Source organism: Gigantopelta aegis, chromosome 3 (assembly GCF_016097555.1).
Source record: "Gigantopelta aegis isolate Gae_Host chromosome 3, Gae_host_genome, whole genome shotgun sequence".
In the NCBI taxonomy this organism is placed as follows: domain Eukaryota; kingdom Metazoa; phylum Mollusca; class Gastropoda; order Neomphalida; family Peltospiridae; genus Gigantopelta; species Gigantopelta aegis.
In genome coordinates this window covers 11618140-11642162 of record NC_054701.1, presented here as the reverse complement: position 1 = coordinate 11642162, position 24023 = coordinate 11618140, and the positions used below count along the sequence as shown (strand labels likewise).

The 24023-nt window shown below is 36.0% G+C and overlaps 1 protein-coding gene across 1 annotated transcript in view; it reads left to right on the top strand.

The window, feature by feature from the left end:
• Positions 1–23782, top strand: part of LOC121367522 — a 44897-nt gene extending 21115 nt beyond the window's left edge. The window contains exons 2-3 of the mRNA XM_041491747.1: positions 1594–6956; positions 19003–23782. Coding sequence (XP_041347681.1) covers positions 1594–6956; positions 19003–21643 — 8004 coding nt within the window. The 3' untranslated portion in view covers positions 21644–23782. The remainder of the gene's footprint in view (positions 1–1593; positions 6957–19002) is intronic.
• The last annotated feature ends 241 nt before the right edge of the window (positions 23783–24023 follow it).

The following is a 24023-nucleotide window of genomic DNA, read 5'->3' as shown; positions in this document are numbered from 1 at the left end:
TAGTTTTAAAATTGTGTGAACCAATTTCAATTTGTACCTAAGCTTTTGAAGTACTGTGTCCTGCTTTGGCAGATGTCACATGTTATAATGCACATGTATCCAGTTATCATGTACCTGCTGGATATGTACGCATACTTTCCGTTGTTCAACAAGCACATGCTAGTATGGACTTGTATATTTGTTACACAATGTACTTGCATCAAAGCTCGAAACACCAAAAAATAAGGTGGCCCAAAAAATCATACATGTTGGCAAATTATGGTAAGAGAACCACGAGCAAGATGTTAATGTGGAATACAAATATTAATAGTGGCTCATAGGTTATAGCTCTAAAGAAGATTGCCCACATAATATTATTTGGGCGACTAACGCCATTATATTTTAATAATTAAGTCGCCCATATGAGATATTGGTCGCATTTGGCGACCTTGCCACAGACTGTTTCGAGGCCTGGTACTTGCATGTATATGGAGGGTGGGGTGGGTGTGGGACATAGCCAAGTGGTAAAGCACTCACTTGATGCATGGTTGGTCTATAGGATTTATCCCTGAAAGTGGGCCCAGTGGGCTATTTATTATTCCAGCGAGTACACCACGACTGGTACATGTATATCAGAGCCTGTAGTATATGTGCTATCCTGTTTATGGGATGGTGCATATCAGCTATACATGCATGTCAAAATACCAAATGTTTGACAGGCAATTGTCGAGGATTAGTAAATGAATGTGCTCTAGTGGTGTCATTAAACAAAACAAACTAACTTTTAACTTACATACATGTTTCTGTATCGAACAATAAAATACATTATTAAAAAGTGATTACAATTAAGTTTGACAGGAAACTAATTGATATACTTTATTAAATGATATTCATAATTCATATAATAAATTTGAATAATTTGCAGTCACTCCCAAATACCTTTATATTTGAATATGCATACAGTGTTCGAGATTAAAATTTTGGGGCAGTATCCCAGTTGGATACTAACATTTCAAAATCTGGTATTCCACCTGAGAATTTAGTATTATATGATATCCCGATGGGATACTGGGTTCTTGAAGTCGGGTATCCAAAATTAAATTCTGGTATCCCCGGGATATCGGGATACTGTTAATCTCGAACACTGTGCATATGAGGGGCATGACAATATATAGAATATATGTTGCAGGATTGATTGCCCTCATAGAGGGAGGGAACTTACAGTGTTCCACAAGTGGTGAATTAGAGGCTCTGGGTATGTCCTTTCCTGTCTGGGAAAGTTCATAATATAAAAGATCCATTGTTTCTTTAACAGTAGGAGTAGCCAATTTGGCAGTAGCTGGTTTCCTGTCTTTCTATCAAACAAATTTTGAAATAACTATGTTAGACACCCAAAACAATTAGCCAGATTGTCTATTAAACTTCAAAAATTGCAGAAATTGTCAGTTATTTTCTGAAAAAATGTCAATTATTACATAAATTATTTCGCCAAACTAAAATAAAAATATGCCAACTGCTTTTGCAATTGGTGAATTTGGCAAGTGCCAGAGCTAGCCCTGAAAATGTTCGCTGGGAAATACGATGTAACATATTTCTATATTTTTTCTTTTTCAGAGAGAATATAGTCCAGTTGGACGGCAAAAGAAATCCAAATCACAAGCTTCAGTTGCAAATACCAAACATAGAAGAAGAAACAGAATGGAGTTAGCTGCAAGCAGTGTGAATGAAAGTGGCAGTAAGAAATTAAAAACAAAGACATCCACACAAGGAATTCTTATTGCTGATGCAGCCAGATCTCAAGAACATGAACAGAGCTCTAAACGAATAATGACCACAAGAGGGAAAAAAACACTGGGTAAAATAGCTATGTCTACAGTAGTTGTGAAGGACAAAAACATTATCAAAGATTCTGAGGAACTTGTTTCCACGGTTCCTGAAGTGAAAATAGGAGATAACATGCATGTGAATAAACTTCACAGTAAAAGGAAAGCTAACAGTAGATCTACATCACTTGAAGCAGCGGTGATTGAAGCAAAAGAGGGGCTCAGCAACAAACCATTGAAAGCACCTTTACGTACCTTGAGTCAATCACACAAGATTCGTAAGCAATCAGCAAATAGAAAGGCTGCACACAGGATAGTGAAGAAAAAGCTTCTTGGAAGAAAGGAGTTAAAGTTCATCAGAAATCTTAAATCATACCGCGAGCAGCCTTCCATGGTGACCAGATTAAACCAGGTGAATGTACCAAAACCAAAACCAAGAAAGAGAACACTGAGTGGGGAATATGAGTTGTTAGATGAAAATCTTTTGAGAAAACAGTTAAAACATGATGAGAGTCTCTTAACTTCTAGAAGTGCATCACCCAGTTCTCGGTCTGTTGTCAGCCTGAAAAAGCAAAAACATAAAAGAATTTTAGCTAACATACCAAAACATACTGAAGAAATTACTGAATTGAAGAATATAGCTGTTACTAGTATGAACAGACAACGGCCCACAACTACTAAAGGAGGTGCAGTAACAAATGAGCATGCATCTGGGCACACATCAAGAATTAAAACTAAACCAAATCTTCTTAAGAAGTTACATAGAAGCGATTGTCCAAGACATCAAGAAAATTCCAAAAGTTCAGCACCTTCTCGACCTAGAAAAATCAAACCTATAATGAGAAAATTGCAAAAAATTAAAATGCAGTCAAATAAGCATGTTCTTGTAAGAAAGCAAAAAACTAAGAATACATTGAATAATGAGGAACCACCAGTTCTTTTTGCTGAACCCCAAAGTTCTGATAGCGTGGATACTTTGTCTGTCCGTGAAAGTGATGACTCAGTGGTAACAATCGTAGATAACACCACAGTAATTTCTTCTCCACCTCCAATCCTAGAAAAGGCCATAGACATGTTGACACCTCCCTTGAATGTTTCAACACCTTCCATGGATATTTCCGTACCAATAAGGAAGCGTGGACGACCCAAACTTAAAGTTCAGACCAGCGTGATGGAGATTGAGAAAACTAACGAATCACAAACTGGGTATCTTGAAGTACCAAAAAGAGACCAAGCCTCAGTGGCTTCCTCTTTATTGCCAGTTCAAGGAAAGGCAGTTACTCTTCCATCAGATGTTTTATTACCAATTAAGAAGAAACGTGGACGGCCGAAAGTTAAAGTTGCCACTGCAATGGAGTCTGAGAAAACATCACTGACTGATGATTCAAAAACCAATGTTTTAGAACCATCTTTGCAGTTGAAATCAGGTGGCTTCAGTATTACTACAAATAATTTATCGGAACCCATTACTGGAATGCCAAGAAAGAGAGGCCGTCCAAAACTAGATGTTGGTCTTAAACATTTGAAGCATGGCAATAAGTTTAAAATTAAAAGACGAGGAGGTACATATGATTTTCCAGGCAAGAAAAAACAGAAGCAGCCAGTTGGAAAAAAATCTGCCTTGTTTATGGCAGTTAACAATGTGAGGGCTGGAAAAAGGAAACCAAAATGCAAACGGGTGAAAGATGTTTTGAATTCTGTTAGTAGTGATTCTGATTTTGATTGTCAAACAATCTCACAACAGATGACCAATAACACATTGATAGAATCCATTGAAGATTTGTCACCCATACAAAATTTAGGCAAGCCTGTCATATCAGGGAGAAGTGATCATTCATTAGAAGATTCTGCCCATAATTCAACAGTAAATAACCCAGTTCTTGGTGAAGAAATAAAACCTAGTTCGATGAAGGATTCTGACAGTGAAAGTGACCTTGATGACCTTCCACTTATTTCCTTCATCAAGAAGAAACGTTCCAAATCATTTGCAGCTGCTCAATCAGTGGAATGCAGCATAACTTCCACTGATGTGTCCACTGTTTCAACGCTATCTCATGTTGATCCTATTCCCATTTGTGAAGACCATGTTTTGCCTAAACCAGCTTTAAATCCTGAAACCAAAAGTTGTAATTCTGAAACAATCTCTTTAGTTACATGTTTAGTGTCAAGTTCAGGAGATGCAGCCTTCCCTTTACCAGATAAAAGCCCATCAGCTGATGTTACCAGTGATTCAAAAGATGTTACTGAACTCTCGGGTAATTCAGACTCGAGTCAGGTTGTTTTGGATGTCAACATGGAACTTGCTGAAAGTACAGTCAGTTCTGATTCAAAACTTTTAGAATCTTTACCATTAACAAGCAGTGTTTCTTTGTTCAAAGAGATCAAACAAGCTATTTCTGATGAAACTCTTTCACAACAACCTGGTGTAAACAAGATCCAGCTTGCTTCAGTTGATGATTCTGAAGCAAAGTTACTGAGTAACTTTAAGGCATTGAGTACCACTGATTCATCTGATGGTATAAATAAATTGGAGGATGCAAATAACAATCCAGGTGATGTGCATACAGACTCACCTCTTGTAGTGTGTAATTCTGATGGCAAGGTAGATGTCCCAGTAGATGATGTTCAGTGTCCTTTTGCTGTTGATGGAAAACCAGATACAAATGAATCTGAAAATGGCAAAAATAAACAAACATCACTCCCCCAAGAAGCAAATGCAGATTTTGCAACCATTAAAGCATCAGATGGGTCTGTCGGTACCAATAATGATGCCAGTGGTACGTTAAACCACAAAAATGATGATGATGATGTGTTCGAGTCGGAAACAGTAATCTTAAAACCACAATCACAAGACTATTCTGAAAAGATTAATACAACATTCCAAACAGCTGAACAAACTACTGGGTTCGTTTCAAACAATGTTTGCAATGAAACGTCTGAGTCTGTTTCAACAGATGCTTGCATTGAGAAATCTGCCGAAGACTCAAAATCAAGTCACAAAGAGGAAGAAAACACAAGTGAAACTCCTATATTTTCATGTGACAATTCTTTTGTTGTGTCCGAGACAGTTAGTACAATTGACCACAATGATACTATTTCTGTTGATATGGATGCAGAGAGCACCAGGGATGTAGAAAAAGCTAGGATATCTACTGAAGCCACAGGTTTAAAAGTTACATTAACAAGAAACAAAGGCAACTATAAAATATCTGGACATTCACAGAGTACTGGAAGTGAAAGTGATGAATGTGTACCATTACTGGCACAGAAGAAGGTATTAAAACCTGGTCTGAGCAATATTGTTACAGATGAAGAACATGATGTAATCAAGAAGTCTCCAGACGCTAGTGCCACAACTAGCAATGTTGCATTTGAAGAGCAAAATTCATTTACTGGTGATCTTTCAGATTCTGATAACAGAAAGGTACCACCACTTACTATAAAAATTAAAGCTGGGGTGACCAAGCCTGTTCGACAGTTTGCCTTGAGACCCAAAGTAACAAGATCTCCTATTGAAATAATAGCTATGAAGCAGCGGAAAATTGAAGAAGAATATCAGCAATATGAAGCCTACAAACTGGCCAGAAGACATGAGAAGCAAATGAACAAACAAAAATTGTTGCATCAAGCAAAGGGATCTGCAGAAACTAAAGCTCCATCCCAGTCCCTTGTGCATTCATCAAAAATTGACAAGTTACTGGCACACTGTAAGCCATGTTATGTTACATTAGTGGATTTTGTTAAACAATTAAAATTAGGCAAACCTCTCACTGAAAATGACTCTACTAACACTAGTCTTGTAAGTCAGTTTGATGAGCAAAGAACAAAAGGTATTAAGCTAAAAATTAAAAACATCTCAAAGCAACCGAAAATCGTAGGTAAACGTGGCCGACCTCCAAAACTAAAACCTAAACAGGTAGTTTCTGCACCACCAGTTGTAAGCCAACTAGCATCGGATATCAGTGATGAAAATGAAAAACATATCAATGAGTTAAATGAGGATGGGTTTGCTGGAAGTTTTGTGGAGTTCTTGAAGAAGACAACTGATTCGAACAAATTGCTTAAACCATCAACAGTGCACAAGGATTCTTCACAGGTGATCACTCAACAGTCGTCACACACAATTCTGAAAGGGGATTCAAAGTATCCTCTGTCAGATAACAAAGATGTCATGATGGAAAGTAAAAATTTGGAAAACCATAATGTGTCTCCAACAAAGTATTGCTGTAAGACCTGTGATTTTACAACTTCTGTGAGACAAACAATGGAGATGCATGTTTACCGACATATTCCAGGCATTTCTTTCAAGTGTGGCTATTGTGAGAGTGATTTTGCATCCATGGCAAGTGCTTCTGCTCATGCTAAGAATGAGCATGTGGGTGAAGAATCAAAAATATTGAAAAGCAAAGAAGTAATAGAAGCAGATCATTATGTCATTGCTGAAAGTATGTCAAATCAAGAAAAAGATACAAGCCAGACAGCAGGTGGTCAGTCGACTGCAGATGAAACATCAGCTCCAGTTGTCATCAATGTTGTAGTTAAGGGAAATGTAGCGTTAACAGCACCTGGTTATTCTATTCCTTCTAAGCGCTTCATATGCACACACTGTAGATATTCTACAAACGTGAAAGATGACATTAGTCAACATGTGCATGACATTCATGGATCCGATCAGGTTTATATTTGCACACTCTGCAGTGACAGTTTCTATAGCTCTGAGCAGGAGGTAGTTGACCACTGTTCGTCAACCCATCCTTCAAGACCTTGTCCTTACAGACAACTGCCATCATATTATGACATGGAGCAGCTGAAAGAGGTGCAGAAAATGAAGCAGGATGACAGAGGAAACATCTTTGAACGCATGACCCATCTGTTTCAGGCTTCCCCCAGCGTTGACGAGAACCAGCCTGATGAAGTGGTACGAGAGCAGCACTATCATCGGGCTAGAGAATTCTTGTACATTCAGGAAGGGTGGATGAGCAAGACGAGTGCCGAGGCAGACAGCACAACTAGAGATATGGAGAACGTGATGGACACCGAGAACTTAATGGACACAGGCGTGCAAAAGGATGCTGATGTTGAAGAGGAGCATCATTTGTCGTTGGAACAACCGACTGTGCCTATTGCTGTACCAGGAACAGATGATGTAGAAAGGTAAGAATGCAATTAGACTAGTTTTAAAATTTAATTTTTTTAAAAATCTTATGAAATGGTCTGTTGCTAGTCATTTCATGATGTGATACATCATAATGTAATTTATTATACAGTCAAATCCACTTAATTGCATACCCCTGGTGCGTGTAATTTATGCTAATGACCAGTATAACTGATTGTTCGACAGAGCCCCATTTCAAGATTATAATCAACAGTAAACTTTACAGATGTGTTATGGACAGTCTATCTTACTCTAAGCTGTGCAGAACAAACACTGTCTGAATGATGAAACCTGTATACATTTCATTTGTTTATACATGTAATTTAAAATGATAGTAAATAAAATAACAGCATAAATGTTGTAAGATTAAATATTTATGTTTTTGCATTGTTACAAATCTGCAGTTTGAGTTTATTGGTGCTATTGCTAGCTACTAATATTCCTGTTGCAGTTTAATTGTTGCACATGGCATTCCACGGTTCACAGCTATTGTTCTGAGGGGTGTTGTGTAGTGAAACGGTGTTACTCTGCGAAGTGGCGGAAATTTCCATGTGCAAACGGAATAAACATAACTTAATATATTAGCAACTGTTAACTGTCAACCGATTTTAGTTACAGTGTACTAATGTTACAGTATTGTATTGTGCTTTGAACAAAATATAAAAAGCGTAGTGTTTATTTTGCTTATTTCATTCAATTAATTAGAAAATTAAAAATATTTAATCATGAAAAATAAATTAAATTATAACACAATGTAAGCCAGGCCTGTAGAAACCGGGGCAGATGCCTGTGACACCCTCCTCCCTCCGACAAATATACTTTTAAACACATTGCTATAAGCACTACGTGCAGTCTTGCATGAATGAGCACATTCTTAGTTTGTCAACAATGTAGGTCCCATGCTTTAGTAACCGCCTTTATTTTTCTTACATTATTGTGTGCACATTAGTTTTTAACCAACATAGAACATTCTGCTTTGTTCTATTTGTAATTACAATTGTTTCTGGTAAAATATTAAAGATTTGTGGAACATTTTATGATCTTGATTTTATTAGTTTTTGTATGCAATTAACCAATATCTTTCTTTATACAGCTATTCAATTATAATGTGCACTATAATTTGTATTGGTTTAATGCTAAAAGGTTCTGCATGTGCAGCCGAATACTATGCAAATAACTGATTTATGCTACAAACCAATATGTAATTAAGTGTATTCAACTGTATTATTAAATAAAAGACTGTGTTGTAAATCCTACAGATATGTGAATAAATGAATTAGCTGGAACTACATGTTCCATTCTGAAGTAAAACTGAATTTGGTTCGTCAATTTCTGACTTAGTACTGCAATAATTTTGTATTATGGTAATCGGCGATTTTTGGGAATGCACCATCATGGATTACTGCATTTATTTTTTTATTTTTAATGTTCCACCTTCAGTGAACATGGCATTAGCACCACATGTATGGCAAGCAGCAATATTGTCTGCGATTGAACCAGATATATATATACCAAATTTGGTATACATGTAAACAATTCTCTCATGGTCCCGACCAAGTCTTCCCTTTTTTTGGTGATGATTCAAAATCTAACGTGGTTGCTCTGATTGACTAAAAGATGTTTTTATTTGTTCTCACGTTCCACCATGTAGATCTCAGCCAAAACTGGAACAAATGATCCTCTGATGACTGTCCATCACCAGTTTACATAGATCGGGCTGTCTGTCCATCCATCCATCCATCAATCAATCTTTCTTTTGATGTCTATCCTCTCCCACAGCTTTGATTGAATTGTTTCAAAAATCGGTACAATAATCATCTGGGGCACCCTCCCCAAACTAATGTCGATTTTTTTATTAGACAGTTGTAAAACTTGGTATTATGATTGTCTGAGGGCTTTCTTCTCAAATTTAAATTTAAAAAAACCCAAACAAATTTAACATTGAACATTTAAGTATCTTCACCTAGAGTTTGGATTAGTTTATACACAGAATTGCCCGATGAGCCACATTTGAACAATCCAGATTAATACTATCCTGTACCGGGACTTTATAGAAAGTCATTCAAGTACACTTCAGGATTTGCCTAAAGAACTGCAGTTTTGTGTTAAAACATACTATTACTGTCAGTTAAATGATGCACTGGTGAGGACCATTCAGAAATCTTATCCAACTTTAGTTACTAAAGTATGAACTAAAAAATACCTGGATGTACTTCTAACTTGGGTTCGTACCCAAAATTCTTTCAATTCATCATATTAGAAGTTTGCCCAATACAAGCTAGCACAAGCACATCGATGTCGTTGAATATTTACACTACCCTGGTTAAACCGAAACTAACTATATGGAACGCATGAGGAATAATCTTAAAGTATGATGTATCTGCTTCCTCAATATATCAGGAAACATTTTTTTTTCAAAATCTTGATTGGCGATATTACTGGTTCACTGAAAATTGATTAGAAACTATTGTTTAATGTTTTTAAATTGTGTAGCGATCTCTGAAACTTGCATAGCGAATTGCGACGCAATACTGCACAAAATGTTCCCTTATCCAATTACTATATCTTTCTTGGTTTTCCACTATAAAATTCTGGAGTAACTTGTTGGATGATGCCCAGAAAGCATCAAATGAAAAAGGTAATTTCGTCTCACCATTGATATGAATGATTTGATGCTTTCTGTGCATGATCCAGCAAAAAAGTCGAACTATAGAAGTTATGCCGAAATTTCATTATAAAAAATCCTTATGCCGAAATTTCATTATAAAAAAATCCTTATAAAAACTCCTATCTCCAACACGGATATAGTGATTAGTGGAACTGTTTTCAGGAAATCTAATATAGAACTATATTGAACAACACCAATTCCATGGTATTACATCTTAACATAAATATTGAAGAAACAGATGTAATTCATTCTGTATAGTCCAGGGTCACTTGTCAACATATAATCTGACATGGGAATTTAATGAAGAAAGCAGGCAACATACAGCATTTTGAAGGTTAGACCATGGAGATTTAAAACATGTTTGGTGCCATTTATTCCTAGCAGGTTCACATGTCAAGGACAAAGGTCAAGAATTGTTCAATTCAGCTTCAGAGGTTTTACAACTGAATCAATCCAAGAAAAATGTGTATATATTGAGTGAAATTAATAATACATAATGTATTTGTCTACTCTTAACATGTGTACCTATATAAATTTGTTCCCGATAAATTCAAGGTCACATGTCTGGGTCAGAGGTCAAGAATTGTTAAATACAGCTTCAGGGGTTTGATAATGGAATCAGTCCAGGAAAAACATGTACATATTCAGTCAAATTAATCATACATAATGTATTTACTTCTATCCTAAAATATTTACATATATCCATTTTTCTGGCAACTTCAAGATCACATGTCAGGGTCAAAGGTCAAGAATGGTTAAACACTGCTTCATAGGTTTGATAACGAAATCAGTCCAAAAAAACCATTTACATATTGAGTGAAATTAATAATACACAATGTATTTATGTTTATACTAACATATTTACATATATTCGTTATTCCTGACAGTTCCAAGGTCAGATATCAGGGTCAAAGGTCAACAATTGTTAAATACAGCTTCATATATTTGATAACTGAATCAATCCAAGGGAAACATGTACATATTGACTGAACTTACATAGCTAGCTGAGGTACTCAGCAAATTCACCAATTGCACATTTTAAAATAAGTTGGTAAATTTTATTTTCATTTGGCGAAATTGATATTGTGTTAGAAAACCCCCCAGCGTTTCTGCTATTTTTTCATTGTTTGGTGAAGTTTTCTGCTCACCTACTGCTGACATTATAATGCATAATGTATTTACTTCTATCCTAACATGTACATATATCCATTCTCTTTCCTGACAACTCCAAGGTCATATTTCAAGAATTGTTAAATACAGCTTTAGAGGTTTGTTAACAGAATCAGTCCAAGAAATATGTACATATTGAGTGAACGTAATAATTCGCTTATTTACTTCTGTCCTAACATATTTACAGTCATACAAGTGGTTTGTAACGATTAGGTACCAATATATATATATATATATATATATATATATATATATATATATATATACACTGAAGGCCAAAAGAAACTTTACCATAGTTTTAAATCACTCTGGTATAAAAACAACAAAAGATAGTCGCATGAGGTAAAATATATTGACTAGATCAATGTCAACATTAACATAACTAAAAATGAGTGTCATTCAGCATCTGATAATGACGTCACATTTTCCGAAAGTGAGGTGGTGTACACAAATTGAGCTTTCAACTTCATGGACGACATGCAAAGCATACAGACAATCACTCAAGTCCAATAACAAGTCACATTAATAGCGTGTGTGACCACCCCTTGCCCCCAATACAAGCAATAATTCTCCAATGCATAGAAAAAATCAAGTCGTCTGATGAGGTCATGTGGGACGCGTTGCCATTCTTCTTGAAGGGCCTGGATCAGTTCCTGTTGGTTGGCTGGAGGGTGTGGTCGTTGTCGAACACGGCGATCCAAAACATCCCAGAGATGTTCTATGGGGCACATGTCTGGGGAGCGTGCAGGCCACGGCAATACGTTTACATTGTTGGCTCTAAGGAAGTTCTGTACGATTCTGGCTGTATGAGGTCTGGCGTTGTCTTGCTGAAAAATGACACCACGTGGCTGCCGTTGGAGAAATGGTATTGCAGTTGGACGAAGAATGTCATCCCTGTAACGTTGAGCTGTCAAGTTTCCGTGAACGATGACCAATGGTGTCCTTTCCTGTGCACAGATACCTCACCACACCATGACACTCCCTCCACCATATGGCATGACCTCCTGAATGCAAGAAGCCACCACTCGTTCTCCCCTACAGATGTACACACGCTGTCTTCCATCAACTCTGAACAAACAGAACTGGCTTTCATCAGTGAAAAGAACCCGCAGCCAATCACGTCGCTGCCAACGTCATACAGTCCTAACCCATGTCAATCTCAAACGACGATGTTGTGGTGTCAGTAAGTGTCCTCTATATGGTCTGTAAGCCCGTATTCCATGAATCCTGAGTCGCCTGGCCACTGTCTGTCTACTAACCCTGTGACCTAAGGCATTCATTGCTGATGACGTCACTGTCAGGAAGCGATTTCGTAGATGCAAGGTACGCAAGTACCGGTCATCACAGGGAGAAGACACCATGGGTCTGCCTGTTCTTGGCCTGTCTGATGTCTTCCCTGTTTGCCTGTAGCGTTGCATCAAGTTTGTAACAGTAACACGGGAACAACGGAAGGTTCTGGCGATGTGGGCATGAGTGGCTCCCAGGGCTCTCTCGCATTGTTCTTGTGTCAGTCGTGGCATTCCTATGGTGGTTTTTTATCTGTGTAGATGTCTGACATGCCGTCTAAACCGTTTTTATACCCTTATTGCACGTGCAATTGCTGTTGTTCATAGTGCACGAGTTTTTCACTTTTCTGTGTGTTCCACCCAAAACGTGCAGTGGGCGGGTATAATTTTCTGCATACATTATTGTTGTGTTTGGGCTATGTGTTTTGGATTGAGTTACTTTTTAAAAACAATTAATTTTTTCGTAAATTCCAATTTGAAAATGGTAAAGTTTCTTTTGGCCTTCAGTATATATCAAGTAACATCTTACTGGTTAAAAGTTCGAAGTGTCCTTAACTTTAATTGTACCAAGCTTTGGTGTCGGTCCCTTTGATTTTACCCGTGATGTAGCCCATAGTTAGACCATGGGCGTGTCTAACCAGACCTTCGTTTTTGAAAAACCCAGGAGTGCTAAAAATTGCACTCCTCAAAATACTTATGAGGGGGTGGAAATCACACTCCACAAACTGCAGAGGAGGGAAAAATCAAACACCTCAAAATTCTTAGAATTAGAGGCAAAAGAACGAGAAGAATTACACCCATGAACATGATTAAGTTTCAGGAGTAATGATTTCAAACTTAAATATCATAATGGATAATTTTTTGTGTCCTAATTTAATATCCTAATTTAACTAATATGATGGTTGTTTTCAAAGATGAAGAAATGGGGCATTGCAGTCTTACACAAAAAAAGGAAATACCATGAACACAACATTTATCGATTTGTTATGTATTATATGCATATCATTTGCATTAAAATTCTGAATCATAATGATCTGTTGACTATTTATGAATAAGGAATTGAAACTGATTTGTTTATGCTTATTCTGTTTTATTTAAAACAAGTACAATAATTTTTAGTTTTCAGTGCAGAATTTCTCCATGGACACAAATCTGTGAACTGAATGTAAAAGTGTAACAACCACATGGCACAGGGTTATCACAGTTATGATATCATAATATACATGTTAAATATACCTGCAAATTCTCTATTTTAAAAAATAATGTCATAACAGAGAAAAATCTTTTGTTTCTACCCAAATATATCTTACTACAGTTTTTATAAATATATATTTTTACAAACAGGATTAACTTTAATTATTGGTGTACTGTAGTTAACACGTCATTTATTATACTACTAACTCGAAACATAGCAATCCATAAAAAAAACGAAGAAAAAAACAACCCTAATGTAAATTTAATTTTAAAATATACATGCTTTACACTGGTAAATTTGAATTACTGAGTTGAAATTAAATCGGTGTATGTTTGTTTCAGGTGTCCGTCAACTGATTGCATATACTAGACTCTACCAAGTTCAATGATACAGTATTAACGAAAACAAAACCTGCTTTACTAAATTCATTTTTTGTTGGTGTACGCATTTACTGTATGGACATCATAGAATTATAGGACAACACACCTATTATTTTTTTCTGTACATAATCAAAACAACGACAGTGTAAAATAAATTTTGCGATCATTACCTACGTTGTACGAAATTAAACGAAACAAAACCGATGAGATCTTAATAATAAGTGAACTCCTAGCTGATTGGCTCATTGTAAAGATAACCAGCCAGTCATGTTTCAATTTATAAAAAGTATTTCTAGGAAGTTCATTGTGAACAGAATGGAAAGTTTTGTGGCATTGTGGATTGGATTCAATAAACAATTAAAATGGCGGAGTTGAAAAAAAAAAAAAAAAGGCAAGCGTGATTTGTTCAGATTGAGTTGACGGGGTTCACGGGCATGATAGCGCTCGCACCCGTCAAAAACGAAGGTCTGTCTGACCTAAATTTCAGCGATTGCTGAATGGCTGAAGAAAGTTATCCCTACAAGTCCCATGTTCACTAACATAAGTAATAAAGTTACAGTATAAATCTGTAAAAATTAAATAATTATTTTCTTTAAAACAAAAACCCAAGCAGACTAAAATTTTATATTATTAAATAGTTTTGCTTTATTTTCCATTACATTACTAATCAGCTGTAACATTTGAAAAGGGGTGCTTCCAGTATTGAGGGAGAGAGTTAGCAGCGTTAAAAAGGACACTTATATCAAAGGTTGCAGAGCAGGTGACCAGAGGACACTGCACACCACCCACTTTTCCCCGTTATTCTTTTCAGAAGACTTGAAATGACGTATTTTAACACCTGAAATTAAAAATATTTTCGGGGAAGCATGTACACACACAACCCCCGCCTACCCTGAAGGTTCGTGCCCACAAATATGTATTTTTATCAAGCCATGCGCCCCATCCCCGAACCCATTTTAAAATATACTCTGTGGGCCATATAACAGTCTTGAAAAGTACTCTCCACTCCACCCACCCCACCCCACCCCCACCCAAACTACTTGTTGCTTCATAACAAGACCTGACAGTGTGGGTGCCCTCCGCTATAAAATCATGGTCAAGCTGATGCAAAAATTCATCAACATACATATTATCTACATGATAATTATCAAGCTATGCAAGATATTAGGGCATACATTCCCCATTAAAAATTAATAAACGCCCTCGATCATTACATCCATCACTCGATAGCCGCAATAGCCGTGGTCTGTCTAGACGAATCTCTTGTAAAAGAATGATGTAACTATAACATGTATAACAGAGACCATTAAATACTGCCATGAGTGATATAGATGATACATTTCTCATGACTTAGGGTGACAGCCATTATGTGGAATTAGGATTGGCAAAGATACTTCCTGTTATATTAAAAATCAGCATCTTCACACACCCCTTTTTGTGATTTATTTGAGGTTTAGGGGTTGTATTAGTTATATTTGAGATTTTAATTTTGATTAACAGTCTAATTAAAATTAGCTTCACTGGTTAATTACTATTACCTGTGGATCTAACAGCACCCCGTAGGAGCTCCTGTCCAGTTGACCTTTCATTCGACCAATCAAAACCTTACTTGCAAAATCAAGCCAGTGATTGAAAAGAATTTGAAAACATTCGGGATTATGCCGAGGGTATACGAAATGATTCAGGTAATTACAAAGGATGCCAGAAACTATTTTCAATATAAAATTTTATATAAAATTTGTTTTAAGACCAAAACAAACAACTGTGATGGTATAGCCATAAAAATCTGTTTATACCAATATAGAATCCAGAGTTTATTACTGCACCACTCTGTTTTTTAATGTTGAAATAGACCAACATGTTCGCCTATTGCATAAGTAGTCTCACCCGATATATTTAGAATTTGTTTGCTCCTGAATAACGTAGTGTAATTGGTCAATATATTAATTGTTATTTATAGATGAAATGTCACCTGGACATGGGAGTCCACGCAATGCTGTTAGATCTACTGGTAGACGACCAGTAGAGCTAATTTTAATCAGATTGTTAATTCTGATTAAAAAGTTAAATGTGGTAGATGCGAGATTTGATTTGGTAGGTTACACCCAGATATATAACACATATATTCGCAAAACATTTGCTTTGTGCCATTCAATGTAGTTGAACTATACTAATTGCTTACTTGCAAATGTAGCTCATGTACCCAGCTGTTTAGTTCACAGCGACCATGACCTTAGCATTCATGTGTGTCCACAGATGAGCATTGGGTTTTAATAATGGTCAGTACTGATGAAAAAGAAGTTTTTGGCCTATATTTCATTAAATTGATATAATTAAATGTTCACTCCATCTATACCTTTTGCGGCAATCTGTTCAGTTGAAAGATTTTTTACTATTGTGTCTATATTGATGAACCATAAACAATTATACTATGGTCCCTGCCTTTCCCATCCCAAAGCAGATTCATACTAACAGTAATTGTGGTCAATTCTTAAATGAATATTATCAATGTGCATGGTAATTGGCTTGTTATGAATAAAATATCTCAAATAATTATGATGATAAATGTTGGCAACCTGGAAATTTTCATATTAACATTAATTTATTTTATATTAAAATAGGAAATGCTCTTATTAGGTTAGTGTTTGAATCTTCATTAACAAAATTCAGTTAAGATATACCACTGAAAGCATTCTAAAATTATATAAAAACAATTTGTATTGTTATTTTAGCATATCCTTAAGTAGACAAATTATTGTTTTGGGAAATATTAATTTTATACCAAAAAACCCCCACACTAATGATTCGCCAAAGAGAAAAAAAAAACATTACAAAGAGTATTACTGGGCTGTATGTAACACTTTCTTTCCTTCTGTTGTTAGTGTTTGTAACTATAAACTTGCTTTAGGTTGGTGTCACAGGATTGGTCGAATAAGTATAAAGTATTAGAAAAAAGATTCCAAGTCCTAAAATGTTTGCAGATGTATCTAAAGTGTTAGTTTCAGTTTCAGGGTGTCTTTTAAATTTAGTAGATGTAGATTGTGAAGAAGACTCTTAAATGTAGCACAACCCTCATACTGTAAATTGCATCATTTGCATTAAATGCCAGCCAGTGCTCCACAATATTTCCTTTCTTATTATTTCTGTGATACTTAACCTTTAGACTACTGGATTAATTTTTAACAAAAACCACGTTGAGTGGGTACAAGTTTATAATTTTTACTCACATATTATATTCACTTAAATGTTTTATAAATACATGAAATAAAGTTCATATATGAATCAGTAAGTATTATTTTCATGTCTTTTTTTTTGTAATTTTTATTATTTTAGATCGGCTAATGGTTATTAAAATTAGGCAAAAAAAATTCGAAAAAGTTGCATTTACTTACGGCCATTTGTGGCCAGCTGTCCAGTATTTATGTCCATTATTCCCGATAACAGTGGTTTTCTGACCAGAATTTTTTTTAAAACCCGAACTAAGATTCATATTGCAATATTTGGTAATTTTCGTTGTTGGTAAAACTATCAAATTTATTATCAAATTAGCTGTCACAATCAGCTATCGATCCCTGAAAATGACCGCGACGTGCCGCCATTGTTGTCAAGCGAAAATACTTGCCGAAAACCACTTTTTGAACTCAAAATTTCAAGGTATTTTCAGTTGAAAAAATCAAAACAAAAGCCACCATTTTGAAAAAAAAAAAATCTTTTTTCTTTAATTATATTTCCGTTTCCGGTGAGTGTCGTGTGCAAAACGGCGGGAAATATGAATTGGGGAATGCACTGTATACAGTGTACAGTATATCGACTGACGTGACGTCGGGCGAGATATCTCGCCTGCAGTAGTCAGAAGGTTAAGCATATACTGCTACAGGCTATTTCTGTAATAAAAATATTAATATTTGGATATGTTGCTCTTATGATCATTAACTATCAAACCTAGATGTATGCATATAACCAAACATGTAATATATAGTGCATTTTAGGAAATGACTTTAACATTACCTTGAACATGAATAAAATTAAATGTCACCATTGTAATTTATAATTCTATGGTTAAAGTCTTATTATTTAAAATATAATATATAGACCAGTCACAATCACAATTCCTCAAAATACGGTAAAACAGTATAAATTTATGCAAAATACAGCATTTTTTGATGCCATGACCTTGAACTTGAGATATGACCTTGAAAATATTTAGGAAAAAAATTCACCAAAGCTTTTCAGAATGCTACTGTAATAAGCTTTAAAATTATATATGTTGCCAACTTTCTTCATTAAATTCCCACGGAATTACAACTAACACTGGACTATATGCCTTCCATGTAGTTAATTGTGTTTCAGCCAGGTTAGTCTTGCTATCCAATGACAACTATGTCCTTATAGTATTGGGCAAACTTCTAATATGATGGACTGAAAGAACTTTCTTGGGAGTACAACCAAGTTCATTCCGGTCTATGGCTTTTGATTTTTTATTGTTACTAACCTTTGACCCCATATCCAGTCTTGAAGTTCAGCTAGCTAGCGTCATAGACGTTTCTCAGATATCCAATTGCTTTTTAACATTTGTAGATGATGATATTTTACCAAATGGAACATTATTCCATCAAGTTCTGAAGTTACTGAAAGTTCTGCCATTTTATAGAAAATCTAGTAATTTTTAGATTTCGGTCAAATGTTCAAATGCCGGCCATGGGGTTAATATGTTAAATTTGTCAAAGGTTATGATTTTAAAAATTACCTGAGATGTCTTCTTTTAGAAAAGCTAAATCATGTCTGTTTATTGTGAGCTTTTGTGTCTCCATTACAATTTGTTTTGGGGTTGTCAATATTTAAAGGCAACACCCTGATGACATCATAATTTAATGTTGGCCTCTGTTGCTCTTGAAAAGTATCTAGTCCAAAACGTCTTTATTGTATCTTGTAGGGGACTACTATCTTCATTTTGTTAGGTAAAATGCTATGATATATATATACTAATATTTTGCCAAATTATATCAATTACCCCTAATTTTCGGTTGCTTTTTCACCATGTTGATTTCTCAGTTATTGCCTGGGATCAGAATGTCCACCCTAATTTTTGTGATGGCACAGGTGGTTCCATTACCAAATTATGAAATATAGGGGATCTCTTATTCCTGCAAAAAGTACTCAGGACCAGGACTATTTATATAATATGTTTTAGAAATATTGAATTCAGCTATTTTCAAGAGTCTGAAATCATCTATACATTTTAAGTAAAACAAAATGTACTTTGAATTTATAATATAAACATTTTATTTTACTAATCTTTTTTCTTCTTTTCTTTTTTTATGTTAATGTGTTGTTGTTGTTTTTTAGTTTAAAAACTGTTGATACTGCCGAAGATCTGGTATATCAAGAACCGCAAAATGCTGACGATGACGAGTCAGGAATTTCAGAACTAAAAATTATTGAAGTTGTCAGTCTCCGTGATAAGCCAGACATCATTGATGAAAATATGTCAGAGTCTCATGTCGACACCACAGAACCTATATGCCAACATACAGAGCAAAGTGTTTCTGAGGATGTCGTCAAGGTAACAGAACCCACTTCCCATAGACGAGAGTTCAGTAAGAGGCACAAGGCACGGTCAAGCAGTTCAGTATCAAGTCGGTCTTCTAATTTGCCAGAGATTGATGTTGATGCAATTGTACAGAGAAATGAGAGGCTAACCTGCACATATAAGTGTCAGAAATGTAACATTCATTCTCCGTACCTGTCTGCAATGGTTGAACATCTCAAAAATCACCACACAGATATTGAGCTCTTTACATGTCCTTACTGTAAAGGTAGCAGAGGCAAACGTCCACAGTTTTCTTCAGAATTGAATGTTCACGAGCATGTAAAGATGGTCCATCCAACTAATTTTGCCAAAAATGAAGTTTCTTTGTCAGATGCAGCAAAGGAATTTGTTCAAGTCATTGCAATTCCATCAGGTGCAGAATGTAGCAAGGTTGGAAACACATTTGTCATTGAAAAGGACATTTACATGTGTTTAAGATGCCAGGCTCACATGCCATCTCTGGATTACACGTTTTCTCATCTTGAGAGAGAGCATACGGAAGTATTTGTGTACGTTTGTCCATACTGTAAAGTATTCAAGGACAAGACTGATGATGTTGTGTTTAAGCACATCTCAGTTGTCCACAATCAAAATGTTATTGATGAATCACTGCCTTTAGCAATTGAAGACAATCTCTTCCTTAGAGTTCCTTCAATTTCTAAAAGTGGATCTTACAGTGAGCGTGCTCTGGGATCTAAAAAGTCAAATCAAAAAGCTAATAAAGATAAGCCAACTTCAGCAACTTTTGAAAAGGAGTCTCAAGTCAAAAAAGTATCAACAGAAATATGTAGTGCTGCTGAAAATGAAGTAAATGAAAGTAGCAAACCTCTTCAACAAGAAGTCAATGTGAGTGCAGGATCGTCTTTTAGTCCAATTGCCAAGCAACCAAAGAGACATAACAAACACTTAAATACTGACCGTGTAAATCCAAGAAAGCAGGCTGATCCAACACATGCTCTGATGATGGATTGTGAAAATATAGATGATTCAGTAGATAGTGCTGATGATACTGATGGCATCTGTAATGAGGGTGTTCAGGTTATATCATCTGATTCAAGCATTTCAGTGTTCTCATCGTCTGTCACCACCGTTCAAGAATCCGTTTCCAGTAATGCAGGTCTGTTAAATTGTGTAGAAGGGAAAGGACCAGCGGATGCAATTTCTTCATCTCTATCCAGTTTGGATGCTACACCAGATCGGACACATGGAACACCATCACCTTCAAATACAATTAAAAATACCCATGTACCACTAAATAGAGTTTCCTCTATCAGTCAGTGTACACCTAGGCGTAAGTCATCAATTTATTCCATTGCCGATAGACTGCATAGGTTGCATGCTCAGAATAAAGCAGGTGAAAAGTCTGTTTCAAGTGGGGACTGTAATAATTCCAGCAGTCCAGCACCCATTCCACGTGCAGTGTTAAAGGTGCCCTCTGTGCCTGGTAGAAACACGGTATCTGTAGCCAATCCTCAAATATCTATATCACAACCTTTGTCTACTAGTGGAAGTGTCACATCCTCTGCTTTGTCATCATTAAGTGGAGTGCAGAGGAATAAATCTCTTTTATTCAGTAATTGTCCACTCGACTTGTCTGGTAATCCTGTTACTCAGACTACAACTTCTGCGATTCAACAGTCAACTACAACTGTGGCATCACAGCCTCCAGTAAGTAGCGATGAGGAACTAAGACCTGAATCATTTCAGATATTTAATTTAAAACCAAAACGAAAGACTGATTCTCCTCAAATTCTCCCAGCAAGAACCATTCCACAGCAAACAGTGTCTCCCCAAGCCCACGTACCAGCTGCCACTCTTTTATCCAGTGCTCAGTCCGTTCCTTCACTACAAACTATCCACCACGCCTATCCATTAGCTCATCTGACACCCATGCCTTTTCAGCAGCTGCCACTTCGGTTTGGGCTTGGTATACAAAATTTCATTGCAACAGGTCAGCCAACACTTATTACACTACGCCCGCCTCTAATGGGACCAACAGTAGTACAAGATCCAATGAACTACCAAAGGATGCCTGTCACTCAGCAGGCGCTTCAGGTGCAGCAGCATCAAACTGTTAGAGTACCCAAGTCTCACACTACCAACTCGTTGCAGTCATCTAGTGGACATGGAACATTGGGTGTAGATGCAAAAAGTACCCAGCTTAACGCTAAGCATCAAAGACCGCCCAGTAATACTGCAACTGTGTCTCAACAACCAAAGTGTCAATCTCCAGGATTTGCTACCAATACAGTACGCCAACAACTTTTACAACAAGCAGATTTTTATTGTCCTTACTGTAGTGAGTTCAGGCCTCTCCGAGAGTATGAGGTATTGCCGCACATCCAGAGGAGTCATCCAAGAAAAGAAGTGTTGTATCTCAGGCGTGATAAGATATAGTATCCTGTCTGTTCATGGCATCAAGCTTAATGTATTTATCATAATAAGGCAGACATAGTTGAGCCATCCTTTATGAAATAATTCATAGTACTTGGCACTATACAACAATATTCCTATTTACTATGTTGTTGCAAAAATATGAATACATTCATGCAAATCCGTTGTATACATTGAAATTGTTTGTAATTTGCTAAGTATTTTTAAAGATAGATTGTGTGGCACAACGGAACACTTGGCGGCAACAGTCTTATTTTAAGCGATATTTGTGACCACGAGTTTTGCCTGAAGCGATATGGTGTATTTTAGTATGTATGTAATTTTACACTAGTTTTGAGATCTAGCTGTGTCTGATCTTGTAGGATTGCATTATGCACGAATCTGAATGTAAGCATGTCTTCTGTATTTGGTATTTTAACCCTAATTTGTAAGCTGAAGAAGTATTATACATAATATGCAATATTATTTTATGATGACGTTCAAATGTAATTGAAGGATATTTGAAAATAGGTTTCATTGTTACATTGTTTGTAAATAATTTTGTGGCGGGATGGATTGGATTCATTTTTAAATTACTTATCTTAGTTGCCTTTACTGGCATAAAGCATGTTGACCACTCATTATGATGCAATTATAATTCGAATTTCCCCCCACTTTTGTTTGATTATTCTTCTTTTTTTCTTTGTGTTTCTTCGTTGTGGGGTGTTTATAGTCTAGTAGACGAAATAAGCTCTATATAGCCATTTTGTTTTGTGACTTTAACAGTGGTTAATACCGTTATCTTAAGCTGTATATTACATGCTCAAAAATAATAACTAATTTGGTACCCGAGTGCACAAGCGATAGTCAGGTTTGTGTTTGCATTTGTCAACAAATAAATACGTTATGAGAGTTACTGTGTATTTTGCTTGTGCTCAATCAATAGTTCAAAACAAAAGCGTATACATCCTTACCATGTGGTTTACATGCTTTGGGCCATACAATCGTTTAACGGCACATCTTTAACTTAAGTTTTTAGTTTTCGTGTAAAATGTCAGGGATAGACTAATGATGGCTAGTACACACATTACCAGGAACCCAACAGTAGACTCATATAGGTAGTTGAATTAATTGAGAAATATTTGTTCATGCTTGTAGTTGTAGCTTCTTGTTAGAAATGTTACTCTATCCACATCAATGTGCGCCTTTCGAGGCCCCTTTGTTTTCAGAAGCTGTTGAGGCATGAACTAGCGTGCACTATTAAGTGACAGTCCTACTGATGTAGTTGGAGCGCATGTCGTGGTTAAGAACAACTGTAAACAAAAAAAAACTGACAGTGATACAGGAGTGCATCCCCTTACGATTTCCAACGCTTCTTTTGAATCTTGTGTAGATATACGGTATTGAATATGCTAATGTGAGTGGTATGTATTTTACAGCTTCTTTTACACATTTAAAATTTTATACTGTTTTTGGTGTGTTAACTTGTGAGTAGATTAACGCATATTATTGTAAAATGTCTTGGGGGTGGTAGGGATGGAAAGAACTTCTTTTTGAGAGTGAAATACCTTCAATCACAAGTGGCGACCTGTCGATTATTGGAGTACACAAACGATGAACAAAATGAGTGGTTGTCTATAACGTATAAATTATTTTTAATGCATTCTAGTGAAAGGAACATAAACAGTAAATGTGCATGATAATGTGTGAAGCTGGGATAGGCTAAAGTCTCTCAAAATAATTTATCCATGTCATCTCGGTAAATACCCAGTAGATACAGAATGTGTAATTATTCAATATTGGGATAAAACGTAGGCGCCTTTTTGGCTGCAATACAATTCAGGTGGTGCTTAATTAATTTCCAGGAATATATCTTTTACTATAAACGGAGCCGCCAGAAGAATGTGTGTACATATGTGTATTTAGATCCATTTATTAACTGTACAAGTATGGTGGACTTAAAATATCGATTGTATGCTAGTCTTTTGTGCTAGTCTTTTGTGTATTTCGAGCATTGTGTTTGTCGAGCATTAGTGTATTCTCATTTACTCGAAAACCGTACTACGTATAAGTATAATGCGCATGCTCAGTGATGTCATACGAACTTATTACCAACAGTAATGTTTTCGTTTTTCACTTTAATAATAAAATATATAAAACATTTTCCACATAATCAGTGTTCTTTTATTTAAATAAACATTCCAATGGGTAGTACGAATCTGCTATTCCACTCTCGAATACCGTATTATATCGAAGCGAAATACATGCTTTTTGATTAAATTAATCAGACCTGACTTTGCAGCCTCAACTGGGATGCATGGTTTATTAATTTGCAGTCTTCTTTATCGATTACAAGTTTTTATTTTTCACGTATATTAGGTATGCATTGGAGTGGTATTCTATA